The 20000-nt window shown below is 45.0% G+C and overlaps 1 protein-coding gene across 1 annotated transcript in view; it reads left to right on the top strand.

Annotated features, from left to right (window-relative positions):
- CERS2 (ceramide synthase 2) overlaps positions 1–20000 on the top strand; it is a 102901-nt gene that overhangs the window by 42060 nt on the left and 40841 nt on the right. The window contains exon 2 of the mRNA XM_089691264.1: positions 15625–15798. Within this exon, the coding sequence (XP_089547390.1) occupies positions 15626–15798 (173 nt within the window). The 5' untranslated portion in view covers position 15625. The remainder of the gene's footprint in view (positions 1–15624; positions 15799–20000) is intronic.

Genomic DNA, 20000 nt, shown 5'->3' with positions numbered 1-20000 from the left:
CAATAGGGGATCATGGGGCCCCTGTGTCCTCGCCCACACCCAAAAAAGCCTATGAATAAGCCAATGAAAGGTACCAGGGGCATCTCATCAGGCCCCCTACTGACCCCGGGCCCTCAGGCAGTGCCCGAGTGCTCGAATGGTCAGTCCGCCCCTGGTTGTGTACTTTGTGTTCCCGAATGTTTTACTGTTTGTGTCTGTTAAACATTAATAATGAAGGCAGAACAATAATGCGGTTTTCTAATCTCCAGTACAGTGGCCGGGATTACTCTGTAATTCAGGGAAATCTAAGACCTTTGACACGGCAAAATCAGTCTACAGACATTATTCGTAAAAATCGTGGCAGATTTCTTGGTGGTCGAACGTATGACTTGTGGACAGCTACCCGGCTCTGTATTCATTATTACACCCTTACCCCAGGTTCACACCTAAGCGTTTTCTGCCGCGTTTTCCAGAAACGCAGTATAGTCCATTTAACATGATTTCCTATGGGACGTGTTCACATCTCCGCGTTTTTCACATGGTGCGTTTTTCGGAAAGGGCCAGGGACTTTTTTGAATGCAAAAAATTGGTTCTATAGACTTCAATGGAAATGCTGCAGAAAAGCATGTATTGTGTTTTTGCTGCGTTTTTTTGCTGTGTTTTTGATGCGTTTTAAATCTGCCTAGCAACAAGAAAAATAAAAATGAAAAAAAAAAAATAAAAGCATCAAAAACACAGGTGCAAAAACACAACTGAAAACACAAATGAGTCAAATGCAACCTGCACAGGTATGAACCTAGACTTAGGCCGGCCATACATGGGTCGAAAATCGACCGTTTTTTTTGTTTTTCATCCAAAAATTGGACCTAAGAATAATCGGCCGATTTTCGCTCTGTTAGTGGGTCAATGGCACTGGCCGATTTTCGTGCTTCCTCCCCTTTTCAGTGATCGGGCATGTTGGAAAATTTGTGAAAAACGACCAATTTTCAACTCAATGATGTTCAAATCATACAATCGTTTTTCCAAAAAGAATGCGCATGTGCCGTGACCTGGAAGGAACAGAAGTTTCGCCTGTTATATGGGGTGAACTTTATGACTTGGTTTCGAAATTTGTGATGGCACCATCGGATTACCGAGCGAAAGACGTTTCTGATTTTCGGACGAAAAATCGTTCGGAATTCGAACCATGTATGGCCTGCATTAGAGCTTGTTCACATGGGCAGCTGGGGCAAGCGGTTGAATTTCGCTTTTACGCACCCTGCCTAAACAAAGCAATGCAGCTGCTCAGGGCCGTACACCGGCCCAGGGGCGAATTGAGAACTCATGGGGCCCCTGGGCAATAGGGGATCATGGGGCCCCTGTGTCCTTGCCCAAACTCAAAAAAGCCTATGAAAAAGGTACCAGGGGCATCTCATGGGGCCCCCTACTGACCCCGGGCCCTCGGGTAGTGCCCGAGTTTCCAAACGGTTAGTCCGCCCTTGCACCGGCCATGATGCTTTGCTGCCATGGCAGGTTGGATTGAGCAGAATGTACTGTCCACGAGAGTGGCCAGTTCAAGTGAATGAGGCCATACCACAACCACCCTGCAACCACATGCAATGCATACTGGGGCGGCATGGTATTGCAGAATTTTGAAGCTTAGCGGGTAGTGAGAAGGCAACCTATCACCTCCTCAATAAACCTGTCAGGCACTCTGAAATGCAATCCACCATGGATCACTTTTTTCATAGGGGCAGCGGAATAACCACACATGCGAATGAGCCCTTAATGCATTTTTATTTTTTAATCCTGGCAATGTGGGATGGAGAAGCAGCACAAGAAGCTAGTCTTTGGGTTGCAGTGTAAAAAGGACTCGCTGGTAGGAGGAGAGATCAGAGTGACAGCAGGGTGATCTTAGTCCAATCACAGGCTGGGAAAAGGACGAGGCCTGTAAGTGTTAAGCTGGCCTTAGATTGGTCAAATTTTAAACGAAAATTCTGAAGCTGGTCATAGATGAGTCCGTGTTTGTTTTGTTATGATTTTTTTTTTTTTTTTTTTTATCAATCAACTAGCGGGTTATACAGAAAAAAAACACTCAATTCGGTGTGGATGGGGGAATCTTCCCCTCTGTGTCATTGAATTCTGATGGTGTGGAGACATCCCTACCATCAGTATACGCTGATCGGAGCTGCAGACTATAGCCTGTGGTGCTGATCGAGCGGAAACTTTCCAATAGGGTGGCTGAGGAGAAGTCAGACTGACTTCTGTACAACCAAGGTGCCCATAAATGGATCGAACCGGCCACATATTGATCCATGTATAGCCAGCATAAGGAAAAGAATGCTCTAAGAAAGCTTGCTCGTTTTTCTATTCATTCATGTGGTCAAATCGATATTCCTTTTTGACAAGAAAATTTGAAGGAGCAGGATGGGGAATTTTCTTTTGGTAGAGTCCATTCATTCCAAAATCAAATGTTAAAGCAAGCAAGATATTTCAAACGATATTTTAATTTTCTAAGACTTTTCTCACCCCAAGACTTCTCCTAAGGCTGCTCTCCTCCTCGGAGACTTCTCCTAAGGCTGCTCTCCTCCTCGGAGACTTCTCCTAAGGCTGCTCTCCTCCTCGGAGACTTCTCCTAAGGCTGCTCTCCTCTCCTCGGGGACTTCTCCTAAGGCTGCTCTCCTCTCCTCGGAGACTTCTCCTAAGGCTGCTCTCCTCTCCTCGGAGACTTCTCCTAAGGCTGCTCTCCTCTCCTCGGAGACTTCTCCTAAGGCTGCTCTCCTCTCCTCGGAGACTTCTCCTAAGGCTGCTCTCCTCTCCTCGGAGACTTCTCCTAAGGCTGCTCTCCTCTCCTCGGAGACTTCTCCTAAGGCTGCTCTCCTCTCCTCGGAGACTTCTCCTAAGGCTGCTCTCCTCTCCTCGGAGACTTCTCCTAAGGCTGCTCTCCTCTCCTCGGAGACTTCTCCTAAGGCTGCTCTCCTCTCCTCGGAGACTTCTCCTAAGGCTGCTCTCCTCTCCTCGGAGACTTCTCCTAAGGCTGCTCTCCTCTCCTCGGAGACTTCTCCTAAGGCTGCTCTCCTCTCCTCGGAGACTTCTCCTAAGGCTGCTCTCCTCTCCTCGGAGACTTCTCCTAAGGCTGCTCTCCTCTCCTCGGAGACTTCTCCTAAGGCTGCTCTCCTCTCCTCGGAGACTTCTCCTAAGGCTGCTCTCCTCTCCTCGGAGACTTCTCCTAAGGCTGCTCTCCTCTCCTCGGAGACTTCTCCTAAGGCTGCTCTCCTCTCCTCGGAGACTTCTCCTAAGGCTGCTCTCCTCTCCTCGGAGACTTCTCCTAAGGCTGCTCTCCTCTCCTCGGAGACTTCTCCTAAGGCTGCTCTCCTCTCCTCGGAGACTTCTCCTAAGGCTGCTCTCCTCTCCTCGGAGACTTCTCCTAAGGCTGCTCTCCTCTCCTCGGAGACTTCTCCTAAGGCTGCTCTCCTCTCCTCGGAGACTTCTCCTAAGGCTGCTCTCCTCTCCTCGGAGACTTCTCCTAAGGCTGCTCTCCTCTCCTCGGAGACTTCTCCTAAGGCTGCTCTCCTCTCCTCGGAGACTTCTCCTAAGGCTGCTCTCCTCTCCTCGGAGACTTCTCCTAAGGCTGCTCTCCTCTCCTCGGAGACTTCTCCTAAGGCTGCTCTCCTCTCCTCGGAGACTTCTCCTAAGGCTGCTCTCCTCTCCTCGGAGACTTCTCCTAAGGCTGCTCTCCTCTCCTCGGAGACTTTTCCTCCTCGGAGGCTTCTCATAGGATATTTGATCCATCTATGACCAGCTTTACTGACCAGCAGCATTAAAAAGGTCTTTCCTGCCAAAGGAAGACAGGACTGAGCTGTGAGGTAGCAGAGCAGTGTAGATCTCAAGATTGAATGGAAATCAATACAAATCCTTTTGGCAGGTAAAGCCACTCTCTATATGTATTTATTCTATGTATTCAGCTGTTTGTCTGGAGTACAGATTTAATTAAGACTGGAAATTGGCTTTAGGGGCTCATTTAGACTGGAACGCAGCCATTGGTGTGCAGTTGGATGACATTGGTTCCAATGTCCCTGTCCTAGCACACTGCAGTTTCTTTACTTTTTTTTTTTTTTTTGTACAGTTTATTGAAAAGTCATAAAGTGATATTGCATTGAATTCTATTGGCTGCAGCGCTGTAGTTTGCATCACACAGTGCTAACAAATAAATACTGTATGTAATTTATTAGCGCACACGACTGGCCTGTCTTGAATTGGGACTGTGCTGTGACATGGGCCCTTTAAATCTTCATCTTTAGAGAAATCTATAAAGATGCACGAATGCCATACACCCGGACCCTTCCCGAGTCCCCACTGGGCATGCCAAGCAGTCAGTGCCTCCGCAGCCTGTACAGGCATTTGAAAGCCCCCTTTGTTCTCCCTCTTCTCTGTGCAGCGCTTCCAGGATGGACCAGAGAGATTCTGATTGGTCAGCACTGGCACAGAGCGTTGCTTTGATCCCTTACAGAAGTGCTGCACAAAGAGGAAGAAGAGCGAGGATTTAAAATTCATGGACCGGTGGACAGGCTGCAGGGGCACTGACCGCTTGGCATGCCCAGATGTAAGTACACCGGGGGACAGGGGGAGAGGGTGTAAGGTGTTCACTTTTTTTTTTCTGTAAAGATGAACTAACACTTTTTTAGGTTAAAAAAAAAAAAAAAAGAAAAAGTCTGATAGCATTTGTTTGTCCTTCATGTCCAAACGACATGAAGCATAAGTCAACATTGTCAGTGAGGGAATTGATGGAAAGGCTTTACAAACGTTCGCTGCATGGCAACCGTCATGTCACACATCCACCTGCAGAATATTTTGTTTTGTAGTCGCTGGGGGAGATGTATGAGATAACACAGCAAGGTCATGAGAGCTGGTCATGTGATAGGACTAGAGCGATTGTTCTGGCGAGTGACGGGCAGAAGGTCGGTAGCCGTACTCTGACACTTTTGTGTTGGGTGTAGAGCAACTTAGTGTGATGTATCTAAGGAAGTGTGAAGGTATATCTGCCATACATGAAGCGTGATCATATTGTGTTCAGTGCTCATACGTTAATACACTATATTGTCAAAAGTATTGGGCCAGCCCTCCAAATCATTGGATTCAGGTGTTCCAATCACCTCCATGGCCACAGGTGTATACAGTCAAGCCCCTAGGCATGCAGACTGCTTCTACAAACATTGGTGAAAGAATGGGTCGCTCTCAGGAGCTCAGTGAATTCAAGCGTGGTCCTGTGATAGTCCATCCGTGACATTTCCTTGCTAAAAAATATTTCACAGTCAACTGTTAGTGGGGTTATAACAAAGTGGAAGCACCTGGGAACAACAGCCACGAAGTAGTAGGCCATGTAAAATGGCAGAGCAGGGTCAAACGCACAGTGTGCAGAAGTCGCCAACTGTCTGCAGAGTCAATAGCTAAAGACCTCCAAACCTGGTGTGGCCTTCAGATGAGCACAACAACAGTGCGTAGAGCGTTTCATGGAATGGGTTTCCATGGCAGAGCAGCTGCATCCAAGCCTTACATCACCAAGTGCAATGCAAAGCGTCAGATGCCGTGGTGTAAAGCACGCTACCACTGGACTCTAGAGCAGTGGAGGCGTGTTCTCTGGACTGGTGAATCACACTTCTCTGTCTGGCAATCTGATGGATGTGTCTGGGTTTGGCGGTGGTCAGGAGAATGGTACTTGCCTGACTGCATTGTGCCAAGTGTAAAGTTTGGTGGAGGGGGGATTATGGTGTGGGGTTGTTTTTCATGGGTTGGGCTTGGCCCCCTAGTTCCAGTGAAGGGAACTCTAATTGCGTCAGCATACCAAGACATTTAGGACAATTTCATGCTCCAAACTTTGTGTGAAGAGTTTGGGGATGGCCCCTTCCTGTTCCAACGCGACTGCGCACCAGTGCACAAAGCAAGGTCCATAAAGACCATGGATGAGCGAATTTGGGGTGGAAGAACTTGACTGGCCTGCACAGAGTCCTGACCTCAACCCCATAGAACACCTTTGGTATGAATTAGAGCGGAATCTGCAAGCCAGGCCTCCTCCACCAACATCAGTGCCTGACCTCACAAATGTGCTTCTGGAAGAATGGTCCAACCTTCCCATAGACACCCTCCTAAACCTTGTGGACGGCCTTCCCAGAAGAGTTGAAGCTGTTCTAGCTGGAAAGGGCGGGGCCAACTCAATATTGAACCCTACGGACTAAGACTGGAGGGCCATTACAGTTCATGTGCCTGGAAAGGCCGGCAGCCCAATACTTTTGGTAATATAGTGTATGTGTGGTTAGAGTCAATGGTAAGGGGGGTATGGAAAAGAGACATTTATACACTTGCATATGCAAAATTGGAATATTCCAGAAAGAGTCAACTCTCTAGCACAACCCCCTCCCTCATTGTCCATCATAGCCCTTTTCTCTTCTGGGAGTGTCTAGTTTCTGTCTGTGTAGGCCCAGCTCCTCCACCTCCCCCCTCACTTAATTGCATAACCTTTTTTGATGTTGCTTCTGGGGGAGAAGAGAAGTGGAATACTACAGGGAGACAGCTCAGTCTACTGGGACTGCAAACATCACATCCAAGATAGATCTCTATGCATAAGCTCAATCGGGGGTGAAACGCATCAAGGGGCGTGGCTTAGGGTAAAGCCAACTTCATGGTGTGACCTTGGAGTGCGGCTTTATTTCTTGATATTACTACATATGCTGAGCAAGATGAGCTTTTAAAAGCCAGCACCCAGAACGTTGGAGGACCTGAGGAGCACATTCAGGATTTAGGGTGGTGCAGCCCTTTTTTTCTGCTTGTTTTACCAAACCATTACAATTCAAGCCGTTCAGCTTCTTCTGCTCTCAACTGAACTGTCCAGCCAACAAATGGGTGGCGTCATAATTGAACACATGCTCAGCACCTTGCCAACTCTAGGTTAAACAGGGGCCAAGATGGCAGCTTCCTTGGATGTAAAAGATAGAAGAGTTTAGTTCCATTTGAAATACTTATTGGTTTTTTTGGAGAGGGGATGCCATTTAAGTTCATGTGCGTTCCAGGTCTTACTGGGTGCTTCCTCGCTGTCATTTCCACATGGCCGCTATGACCAACAGTGGGTTTTGGGAAAGGCAAAGATGCTGATTGGTTGCCTCTGCTTGAGAAGTCTATGGGTAATTTGACCCTATGGGGGTTGTATCAGGCTGTAGCAAGCTCTTATTTTCTTGTTTAGTTTTTTACCTTTTTTTTTTTTTTTTGTGATCACTTTCAGTCCTTGGAGATAATTTTACAGCTGTGTTTACTTAGCCTGGTTGACTTTCTCTGGAAATGTACAGAGCGAAAAAGAAACAAATGCATTACCAGTCTGGCTGGACGAGTTGCTGATCCACCTCGCACTTATACAATCCACAAACCATCACAGATTGACTCATCTGCTTGTAGATACCACACGTTACTTTTGTTAGTGTTTTCAAGCATCATGACCTTTAAAGCGGAACTGTAGTGACCTAGTTGTGTGAAAATCATACAAGGAATCAATTGCTTGCAGTCAAGATCTTCCTTCAAAGATCTTCCTGGTGTGCACCTTAAACCCTGGTGCTCCTATTCAGAGTTCCACAGCTGAGAAAGTCAAAAGAATAATAAATGTGGAATCAAGAGAACGCCACTCTAATTATGGGTATGAAGCCAAAGTGAATTAAGTGATTTGATGAAGTACTAGTCACTCCATTTATGTAAGATCCTATTATTGAAGATCAAAAGTTAACCTGACTCATTTCTGGAATCTGAATGAAGATATGATCTCATTTATACATATTGGGACAATTTTTTTTTTTTTTTTTTTTAACATGGATCACTTTTCAAAATTGATTTTTTTGCTCCAACACAGTGCAGACTACGATACATTATTAATTATATACAGTAAGCAGTGTTGTCCTTGAGCTTAAGAACCCCTAAACATGTTGGGTTACAGTTCGATCTGCAATAGAGTATCCTACATGATTAAGGAAACGGGATTCTTCTAGTCTACTCATTCATTCTTTTTGGGTATGGGCTTTGGACTATTACACTCATGACTACACATTCCTTTACATCGACACATGAGTTCCCTAGACCTTGACCTAATGTACTGATCAGCACCCACCTGGACCTTACAGTAACATAACCTGCATCTCCAAAGAGGTCTTAAGACGTTGACATGAACTAGAGATCAGCATCCACCTGGACATTACACACCCTTCATCTCCAAAGAGTTCCTTAGCCCTCAACATGATCTACTGATCAGAACCCACCTATATCTTACAATAACATAACCAACATCTCCAAAGAAATCTGTAGACCTTGACGTGATCTACTGATCATATGTACTTAAGTATTCACAGCCTTTGCCATGACACTCAACATTGAGCTCTGGTGCATCCTGTTTCCACTGATCATCCTTGAGATGTTTCCACAACTTGATTGGAGTTCACCTGTGGGAAATTCAGTTGATTGGACATGATTAGGAAAGGCATAAACCAGTCTATATAAGCTCCCACAGTTAACAGTGCATGTCGGAGCACAAACCAAGTCATGAAGTCCAAAGAATTGTCCGTAGACCTCCAAGACAGGATTGTATCAAGGCACAGATCTGGGGAAGGGTACAGAAAAATTTCTGCAGCATTGAAGGTCCCAATGAGCACAGTGGCCTCCATCTGTAAATGGAAGAAGTTTGGATCCACCAGGAATCTTCCTAGAGCGTGCTGCCCGGCCAAAGTGAGCGATCGAGGGAAAAGGACCTTAGCCAGGGAGGTAACCAAGCATCTGATGGTCACTCTGAAAGAGCTCCAGCATTTCTCTGTGGAGAGAGGAGAACCTTCCAGAAGAACAACCATCTCTTCAGCACTCCACCAATCAGGCCTGTATGGTAGAGTGGCCAGACGGAAGCCACTCCTCAGTAAAAGGCAAATGGCAGCCTGCCTGGAGTTTGCCAAAAGGCACCTGAGGGACTCTCAGACCATGAGAAACAAAACTCTCTGGTCTGCTGAAACAAAGATTTAACTCTTTGGCCTGAAAGCCAAGCGTCATGTGTGGAGGCAATTAGGCACTGCTCACCACCTGGCCAATACCATCCCTACGGTGAAGCATGGTGGTGGCAGCATCATGCTGTGGGGATGTTTTTCATCAGCAGGAACTGGGAGACTATTCAGGCTCAAATGAATGCAGCAATGTACAGAGACATCCGTGATGAAAACCTGTTCCAGAGTGCTCTGGAGCTTGGATTGGGACTATGGTTCATCTTTCAACAGGACAACGACCCTAAGCACAGCCCACATAACAAAGGAGTGGCTACGGGCAAACTCTTTGAATGTCCTGGAGTGGCCCAGCCACAGCCCAGACTTGAACCCAATTGAACATCTCTGGAGAGATCTGAAAATGGCTGTGCACCGACACGCCCCATCCAACCTGATGGAGCTTGACAGGTACAGCAAAGAAGAATGGGAGAAATTTGCCCAAAAATAGGTGTGCCAAGCTTGTAGCATCATACTCAAAACGACATGAGGCTGTAATTGGTGCTAAAGGGGCTTCAACAAAGTATTGAGAAAAGGCTGTGAATACTTATGTACATGGGGGTTTTTTTTGTTTTTGTTTTTTATTTTTAATAAATTGCAAAGATTTCAAAACGAACTTCATTCACGTTGTTAGAATGGGACATTGTTTGTAGAATGTTGAGAAAAAAAATTAATTTAATCCATTTTGGAAAAAGGCCGTAACATAACAAAATGTGGCAAAAGTTAAGCGCTGTGAATACTTTCTGGATGCACTGTATATTATACCTGTTCAACGCTGTTTTGGGTACCAAGTGATTGGTTGTGGTGAGCATTTAATTTTTTTTTTTTACCCTCCCTGGCGGTATTCCCGAGTGTAGCTTGGGGTAAAGTTTCAGTATCACAAGCGGTAACCCCGAGCTACACTCGGGCTTACCATGCGGCGTTGCTCAGGGATTCCCTGCAGCGCTTACCTTGTCCTTCGCTCCTGCGATGTGTCCCCTGCAGCGTCCCCGGCCATCTCCTCCGGCCGATGTCGGCATCCGGCTTCCGTGTTCCGGTCCCTGTGACGTCGGGACATACGGGCGCCGGAACCGGCGGCAAATTTGAAATTTTAAAATAATGTAATTTTTTAAAAAAATTATTATTACATAGTAAAACATTGCTGTTTCACATACAATTCACATACATTTTGTCCCGAGTGCTTTGTCCTGTCCCCTGCCTGCATTTTGACTGTTCTTTCTGCCTGGAAACTGAGAAACGTCCACGGCGTCCAAAAAGCGTCCCTTTATGTCAAAAGCGGTTTTAGACCGGCTAGAGAACAGCGATAGTAAATTAGAACCACTTGCAGAATTGAGTGATGATGATTCGTGGGGGAAATTTTCAGACCCTGAAAACGATTCTGCGACTTTGCTCAGTGATGTGCGAACTTGGCGCTATATTTCAAATTTCAGTGTTTTTGGTTTGATTATTGAATTAAATTTATTATTATTTATTAGGATTATTTATTAAATTATAATTTATGATTTTGTGTTTCAAATTTTATCATATCCGGGATGTTTACTAGACTCTTGTTCGGACAGATTTCAGTGAGTTATTCCTAAAAATTACAGGCCTACAATAAACAAAAATACATATTTCCATGCAAAAAAAATGGTACCGCTTTCAGCACCAAAAATCTGAAATAATCATACCGCCATAGAGGTTATTAAAGGGTTGACCCTGAGAGTGACCTGAGCTGTCTATGGCCCAGTGAAAGCCCAACTCCAGACAAAACTTGGTACTTGGTTATGGATATAGTGGATATAAAACAGCGCTGTTGTCTGTAATGTCCTTGAAAAGATTTCCTTTCACTTTCTATACCAATAACACTAGTAAAAAAAAAAAAGACAAAAATGAGGGAATGCGATGTCATCAGGACAGAAAGATGCAGATGGCAAAAAAAAAAAATTTGGATAGAGGTCCTTGCCTTTTCCCATTCTACTGTAGAATTCCCCCCCCCCCCCCCGGAGAGATTCCTTCTCACTTTCCCTCCCTGTTACAAAGACAAGACATAGGGAGGAGATTTCTCAGGGAGATGTATGGCAATTAAGTAAAACAAAAGCAAAATTGTCTAATCCACCTTCCTGAACTAACATGCACAAATACCTCCACTCCCAGCTTCTTACTTACCCCTGTACCTGTATCGCCTCCTGTGCTGTTTCCTTCTCATCAGACAGCAATCTTCAGACTGAAGGTGACAACGCTGCCTGCCTTTCTCCCAATTGTGCTTATGTGTGGTCACCCTGTCACTTGGCCATCTGATGGAGACTACAAATGGCTATTTCAACAAGAATTATGCAGCACAGTGGCTAAATGGTTAGCACTTCTGCCTAGCAGTACTCGGGACATTGGTTCAAATCCCAACCACGGCACCACCTGCCTGGAGTTTGCATGTTCTCCCTGTGCCTTTGTGGGTTTCCTCTGGGTACTCCGGTTTCCTCCCACACTTCAAAGGCATGCTGGTAGGTTAATTGGCTCCTGTCTAAATTGTCCCTAATATTGCCCGGGGGCCCCATGAGATGTTAGTCCGCCCCTGACCACGGCTGTACATTATTTGTGACTCCCTGGTGCAGAAATACAGGAGTACCTCGGTTTACGAATGAAAATCCATTGAAAATAATGCTTCGGTTTACAAATTTATTTTCGCAATACGAGCAGATTAATTGGCTTTCAATGCATTTACAAATTTTTTTTTATTTTTTTTTTAATCATGTTCCTGTACAGTACTACTATGCCTTTTAACCAATAGATCCTAGTAGGTGCGTGGGATAAAATTCAGTGTATCACACGGTGAATCTGGGGTAAAAATTGCACACTCACCAGACGCATGTAAGATTTATCCTGTAGTATCGGATAGCGGTCATCAATTGCAAAGATAGGGACAGGGTCATACACCTTCCAATCGCAACTTGGGTTAAGTACTTCAAATTTCATATACGTGTCTCAGGCGTGTCACCATCCGGGGTCCCCTTTTAGAGCAGATTCTGCAAGTGGGGACTCTCATTGAAGAGAGCCCAATAAGGGACACTACATAGCGTGATACCGTATACACTGAGTTTATTGAAGGTACAACATGAATTGTAAAAGGTAAAATGAAAATAAACACTGACCAGATAATAATCAGGATGGCCACCTACGGTGCCCTGATGGGCATTGACAGGCATCACTGGTGAGCACAGACATCACTGTCACCTACCAGTGCCACCTATCAGTGCCCTTCAGTGCCACCTATCAGTGCCCATCACTGGAGCCTCATTAGCGCACATCAGTGAAGGAGAAAATGTACTCCTTTACAAAATTTTATAACAAACTACGAAAAAAACTTTTATTCAACATTTTCAGTTGTTTTTTGTTTGTTTATCAAAAAATAAAAAACCCAGAGGTGATTAAATACCACCAAAAGAAAGCTCTGTCTCAAAAAAATTCTAAAAATTAGAGTGCAAAGGTACAGTGTTGCATGTCCACTCAATTGTCATTCAAAGTGCGACAGTGCTGAAAGCTGAAAATTGGCCTGGACAAGGAAGGGGGTGAAAGTGCCTGGTTAAATTACACTTTATAAAGCGTTTTGAACAGTAGGACTTTTTTTTTTTGTGTGTGTTTTTCTGACCCCCAGAACTGATTAATTGGTTTTTAATGCTTTTACGATTTTTTTTTTTTTTTTTTTTAGCATGTCCCTGTACAGTATTTATGCCTTTAAAGTGCACTTTATAAAGAGTTTTGAACTTTTTTCTGACCTCCGGAACGGATGAATTGGTTTTCAATGCATTCCTATGGGAAACTGCGTTTCGGTTTATGAATTTTTCACAATATGAAAAGTCCCGCAGAACGCATTAAATTCATAAACCGAGGTACGCCTGTATATCCCTTGATGACGTTGTACAGCCCTCGGGGTGCACCCTTGTGCATGAGTCCTTTTTATACTTGTCATTAATTCTTGATTTTTGATTGTGCAGCTTGTTACACAACCACTTGTCAATCCAGAAATTCTAGAGTTCATAATGAAAATCCTTAAATGTATCTGGATGAAGCAGTAAATGAATAAAAGCTATCTTTCCTAATCCCGGGACGCTGACATTTGTATAACCTGCCCTTTTAATGGCAGTCTCTTATCTGTTCAATGCTTTTTGGTTATGACTGTTGGAACAAATCAAGTTAGTATTTGGGTGTGTCACTTTTACTTGGGGAGATTACACCTACCTGTGTTAATATTTTTTCAGTGACTAGAAGTAGGTGACAAATATTTAAACACTTCTCACCGGGAACCTACCTAATGATTAGCTTTATAAAAAGTATAGGAAGTGAAAGGGGAGGAATTGTCCAAAACAACCAGTCTTTGTAGGCTGGGCCATGATGGCTGTAAGCTGAATGAGAAAATGCACACTGGATGGTGGTGTGCTGGGGGCAAAGTCTACACAACATGACAGTGACTATAGGCCACCATAAAAGGGGTAATGGGTATACTTGTAGACTGTTTTCTGTACTGCGGGTGGCGCTCAACCGTAGAAGTATTGCTGAGGAAGAGAAAGTTAAGAGAAACCTACTCCTCTATGGTTCCTTGGCCTGCTGTGACTCTGGTGGCCATCTTGGGTCAAACAGAGTCTACTTAAGACCCTGGCTCCAGGGCCCGGCACGCTTTTTGAAAGGTGGGTAGTGTAGGGACAGGTACACCGTCTGTCAGGGAAAGTGAATTGCGGTAGAAAAGGTTCCAGACAAGTAGACAGGGTTGGGACTCAAGTTCCTCCTTACATCAGGGTCCTCATCAGGGTGCCTCCCCCTTACATCAGGGTCCTTTCTTTAAATCAGGAACCCCATCAAGCTTTCCCCTTACATCGGGGTCCCCATCAGAGTCCCCCCTTACATCGGGGTCCCCATCAGTTCCTCCCCCCCCTTAAATTAGGTTCCCCTCCCTTACATCAGGGTCCCTCCCCCTTACATCAGGGTCCTCCCTTTAAATCAGGAACTCCATCAAGCTTTCCACTTACATTGGGGTCCCCATCAGAGTCCCCCCTTACATCGGGGTCCCCATCAGTTCCTCCCCCCCCTTACATCGGGGTCCCCATCAGTTCCTCCCCCCCCTTAAATTAGGTTCCCCTCCCTTACATAAGGGTCCCCATCAGGGTGCCTCCCCCTTACATCAGGGTCCTCCGTTTACATCAGGAACCCCATCAAAGTTTCCCCTTACATCAGGGTCCCCATCAGTCCCCCCCCCTTACATTAGGTTCCCCTCCCTTACATCCGAGTCCCCATCAGGGTGCCTCCCCCTTACATCAGGGGCCTCCGTTTACATCAGGAACCCCATCAAGGTTTCCCCTTACATCAGGGTCCCCATTGGTTCCCCCCCTTACATTAGGTTCCCCTCCCTTACATCAGGGGCCTCCGTTTACATCAGGAACCCCATCAAGGTTTCCCCTTACATCAGGGTCCCCATTGGTTCCCCCCCCCCCCTTACATCGGGGTCCTCATCATGGTGCCGCCCCCTTACATCAGGGTCCTCTCTTTACATCAGGAACACCTTCAAGGTTTCCCATTACATCAGGGTCCCCATCAGTCCCCCCTTACATTGGGGTCCCCATCAGTCCCCCCCCCCTACATTAGGTTCCCCTCCCTTACATCCGAGTCCCCATCAGGGTGCCTCCCCCTTACATCAGGGACCTCCATTTACATCAGGAACCCCATCAAGGTTTCCCCTTACATCAGGGTCCCCATTGGTTCCTCCCCCCCCTTACATCGGGGTCCTCATCATGGTGCCTCCCCCTTACATCAGGGTCCTCTCTTTACATCAGGAACCCCATCAAGGTTTCCCCTTACATCGGGGTCCCCATCAGAGTCACCATCAGGGTCCCCATCAGAAGCAGACTCCAACTGATCTGAATCCTCAGTACGTCCAATTAGTCTGAGAATACTCCACTGACCCTAGCTTAGGCTGGATAACATCTTCTAGTGGCCCATGGGCCGTAGTTTGGAGACCCCTGCTCTGGAATAAACGGCTCACATTTACGTGGCACGGCTAATGGCGCCTTCCCTTGAATGCACAGTGATCTGCCGGATCGGATGGCTACAGTCTCATGTCTGTGGCTAGCTCTCACCGTGTGCAGACTCTCAGCGTTGGACTGTTTGTAATCTGCAGAAATAAACCCCAATGCCAGCAGTCTGTGAGCTGAACTCGTTTCTAAAGTCTGGCTAATATTGAACTCCACCATGGAACAGCTTCACAGGAAATTACACAAATCTGATTTTAATATGCAAACCTCGGGCGAGCCTGCGGAGACACGGGCAGCCGAAAGCCAAATCTCGCTGAGGTCTGGATTACCATTTTAAAGGCGCTGCTCGCTTTTTTACATCAGTGGGTGATGGGGAGGATATGAGTTGTTCTGAGCTTTTATTGGCTTCTTCAGACAATTCTGTGCTTCCTATTACTGAAGTGATTGAATGAAAGAGGAAAACTCAAACTGAACAGGCTGCATGATGGCAGCTCTCTGCTGCCCCCTGGATTTCTTTTGATGCTTAGCAATCTGAGTGTGTTTATAGGATGTCAGTGCTCAGTCCATGATCTCCTGTTTAACACCTCTGTAACACCCATTGTCTCACTTTACTGCAGGATGCTGCAAACGGCCTACGACTACTTCTGGTGGCATCGGCTGTGGCTGCCGCAGAACCTGACATGGGCTGACCTCGAAGATCAGGATGGTCGCGTATACGCCAAAGCTTCCGACCTTTACATCACCATCCCCCTGGCGTTCGTCTTCCTCGTAGTGCGATACGTCTTTGAAATGTAAGTAGTTGTAATTATGCTCATATCTGGGACATCCGGTCTGCTGCCAGAAATACCTGGACCATGCTTAGAATGAAACTCGATCTAAACCTGAGAACAACCAATGGAATATGTTTCAGCTTACCATTCCCTGAATGTGGCGACTGCATTCGTTTTCTTTTTTCAGTGCTATTTTCAGTGCTTTTTTCACGCCTCCTGCCCTAGCGTGACAACACTCACCCTATTATATCTATGGAGGAGCAGTGTTGTCATAGGACAGGAAAAGTTAGGACTACAGAACACCTCCCCCTCTTTTCAGTTTCATAGCAAAGGGGAGGTGCTCTGTAGTTCAGAGGAGAACTGGGCAGATCTAATGGGAATCCTTGGGATTTCAGTGCGGTATGGCATGGTGGTGTCAGCTCACTACAGAACGTTACAATCTCATTGAATCAATTGGTATTGTCTGCACTCGTTAAACTATTACAAAGCTGCTTATATTTTGCCTTCTTGGCTCCCTTGTCACCTCTCACCAGCATGGTAATCATCTTCACAAATAAAATTTTCCTGTTTTCATTACTCGACATATTTTGGACCTAGTGACATCATCACTGGGTCTCTGTGTCTCTATGCAATGAAGGCAGATCATGGCAGGGTCCAACAGGGTGCTGTACATAGCTTCATGAAGACAGGAAATCTGATGCTGAACCTCTGTGACTTGAATTTAAGTTCAGTTCATGAAATGGACGGACCATTGGCAGTCAGTCTTGGGAGGAGAGGGCTTAGATGATGCTGGGTGTACTCCAGCCAGGAAATGAGGCGGGCTCTTTCGGTTTTGCTGCAGCTTCTATATTGTTTGAGTACAACTGCCCCTTCGCTTCCATAATCCATGATACGTTTGCCCCCTGATGGAGGTCTAGCCCTTTCTTTTTTTTTTTCTCTTTCTTTCTCTTTTTCTTTTTTTTCTTTCTCTTTTTCTTTTTTTTCTTTTTTTCTCTTTCTCTTTTTTTTTTCTTTTGCTTTCTCTTTTTCCTTCTTTCTCTTTTTCTTTTCTTTCTCTTTTTCTTTTTTTTCTTTTTCTTTTTTTTCTCTTTTCTTTTTTTTCTCTTTTTCTTTTTTTTCTCTTTTTCTTTTTTTTCTCTTTTTCTTTTTTTTCTCTCTTTTCTTTTTTTTCTCTTTTTCTTTTTTTTCTCTTTTTCTTTTTTTTCTCTTTTTCTTTTTTTTCGCTTTTGCTTTTTTTTCGCTTTTGCTTTTTTTTCGCTTTTGCTTTTTTTTCTCTTTTCTTTTTTTCTTTTTTTTTCGCTTTTGCTTTTTTTTCTCTTTTTCTTTTTTTTTCGCTTTTGCTTTTTTTTCTCTTTTTCTTTTTTTTTCGCTTTTGCTTTTTTTTCTCTTTTTCTTTTTTTTTCGCTTTTTCTTTTTTGCTTTTTTTTCTCTTCTTTTTTTTCGCTTTTGCTTTTTTTTTCTCTTTTTTGCTTTTTTTTCTCTTTTGCTTTTTTTTCTCTTTTTTGCTTTTTTTTTCTCTTTTTTGCTTTTTTTTCTCTTTTTTGCTTTTTTTTCTCTTTTTCTTTTTTTTCTCTTTTGCTTTTTTTTCTCTTTTTTGCTTTTTTTTCGCTTTTGCTTTCTCCCTTCTTGTCTTTTTCCTCTCCCTTCTTGTCTTTTTCCCTTCCCTTCTTGTCTTTTTCCCTTCCCTTCTTGTCTTTTTCCCTTCCCTTCTTGTCTTTTTCCCTTCCCTTCTTGTCTTTTTCCCTTCTTGTCTTTTCTTCCTTTTTTTCTTTTTCCCTTTGTTTTTTTTTTTATCTATCTATCCTTCCCACATCTATCTATCTATCTATCTATCTATCTCTCATACAGTGTAGTTATTAAAAAATGGTTATTTTATTTTACAGCCCCCCTTCCCCTTCCAAAGCTATGTATCTCTTTCCTATGTTCTATTCATGTACAAGGTCAGAACAGCATGTGTTCCTAGGTGAACAATTGAGCATGCTTCCTGGAATACGATGGGTTGCTTAATTCCAGTAAAATATTTATTTTCCTGGTGTTTCTGAGATGAGTAGTTAGTGAAACTTGTTACCACCCAAGGAAACAAAGCAAACATAATACATTTTTTCTCACATGGTGCACTGATCCTGACCACTTCCTCATTGTGTGACTGGTTTGGAATCAAAATCTGTCTCTTCTTCATTGCTAAATCCCTTGCAGATCTGTTTTAATCAATCAAATTTGACTGCCCAGGATTTTCATGCACAGGAGTGGTAAATACACAGTAAAACTGTTCCATATACTTTACTGGCATCCTAGTTTGTATGTGATCATTTCATGGCTGCTGATCTCCTGCAGCCTCTTTCAGCTAGTTCTTGTAAACATGCACTTCAGTGATGACTACATGGCATTTCTCAGGAGAGAAGGTACAGTGGTGCTTGTAGTCTCCATTGTGGGCTCCTGTGACAGAACGACAACGCAGGAGTACAATAGGGAGACAGTTGTCACCCAATAGCAGGAAGTGCCTGAACAAAGACCTTCATGGCAGGATTACTGGGGATTCTCCTTGACAAAAGCTGCAGATAACATCATTTCAAAAGTTCTATTTAACATGTTAAAGCTGATATGAGACTAGGGATTGGGTTTGGATCTCCTTTAAAAGAACATTTCATCCAGGATAAAATTATCAGTAAATCTCTAGAATACCAGATTTTTGGTGTCCCCTTTTCTGAGCAACCTTCTCTGGACAGAGGTGTTGACTAAGGAGGTGTTAGTGTGGATCACTCCCTGCATAGGGGGTGGGTTGGATTAGAAGAACCAGTGTTGGATCATTCCTCTGGAAGAATTGGATAGGGAGGAGGCCATGCTGGATTCATTCTCTGGAGGAATTGGTTGGGGAAGGGGAACCAGTATTGGATCATTCGTCTGGAGGAATTGCTTGGGGAAGAAAGGTAGTGTTTGATAATTTCCCTGGAGGAATTGGATGGGGAGGAGGCCGTGTTGGATCCATTCTCTAGAGGAAGTGGATGGGCAAGGATGGCCTGTGTTGGATCATTCCCCTGGAGGAAGTGGATGGGGAAGGATGGCCTGTGTTGGATCATTCCCCTGGAGGAATTGGATGGGGAAGCATGGCCTGTGTTGGATCCATTCTCTAGAGGAATTGGATGGGGAGGAGGCAGTGTTGGATCCATTCTCTAGAGGAATTAGATGAGGAAGGATGGCCTGTGCTGGATCATTCCCCTGGAGGAATTGGATGGGGAGGAGGCAGTGTTGGATCATTCCCCTGGAGGAAGTGGATGGGGAAGGATGGCCTGTGTTGGATCCATTCTCTAGAGGAATTGCATGGGGAAGGAAGGCAGTGTTTGCCTCCTCCCCATCCAATTCCTCCAGGGAAATTATCAAACACTGCCTTCCTTCCCCATGCAATTCCTCTAGAGAATGGATCCAACACAGGCCATCCTTCCCCATGCAATTCCTCCAGGGGAATGATCCAACACAGGCCATCCTTCCCCATCCAATTCCTCCAGGGGAATGATCCAACACAGGCCATCCTTCCCCATCCAATTCCTCCAGGGGAATGATCCAACACAGGCCATCCTTCCCCATCCAATTCCTCTAGAGAATGGATCCAACACTGCCTTCTCCCCATCCAATTCCTCCAGGGAAATTATCAGTGTTGGATCCATTCTCTAGAGGAATTGGATGGGGAAGAATGGCCTGTGTTGGATCATTCCCCTGGAGGAATTGGATGGGGAAGGATGGCCTGTGTTGGATCATTCCCCTGGAGGAATTGGATGGGGAAGGATGGCCTGTGTTGGATCATTCCCCTGGAGGAATTGGATGGGGAAGGATGGCCTGTGTTGGATCATTCCCCTGGAGGAATTGCATGGTGAAGGAAGGCAGTGTTTGATAATTTCCCTGAAAGAATGGAATGGAAGTGAAGGCAGTGTTGGATGATTCCCCTGGAGGAATTGGATTGGTAAGGAAGGCAGTGTTGGATCATTCCCCTGAAAGAATGGAATGGAAGTGAAGGCAGTGTTGGATCATTCCCCTGGAGGAATTGGATTGGTAAGGAAGGCAGTGTTGGATCATTCCCCTGGAGGAATTGGATTGGTAAGGAAGGCAGTGTTGGATCATTCCCCTGGAGGAATTGGATTAGAAAGGAAGGCAGTGTTGGATCATTCCCCTGGAGGAATTGGATTGGTAAGGAAGGCAGTGTTGGATCATTCCCCTGGAGGAATTGGATT

The sequence above is a fragment of the Staurois parvus genome, unplaced genomic scaffold, assembly GCF_062004578.1.
Source record: "Staurois parvus isolate SC_StPar_1 unplaced genomic scaffold, SC_StPar_1.0 ptg000559l, whole genome shotgun sequence".
Classification (NCBI taxonomy): domain Eukaryota; kingdom Metazoa; phylum Chordata; class Amphibia; order Anura; family Ranidae; genus Staurois; species Staurois parvus.
The sequence above is the reverse complement of the archived record's forward strand: the minus strand, read 5'-3'. Positions and strand labels throughout refer to the sequence as shown.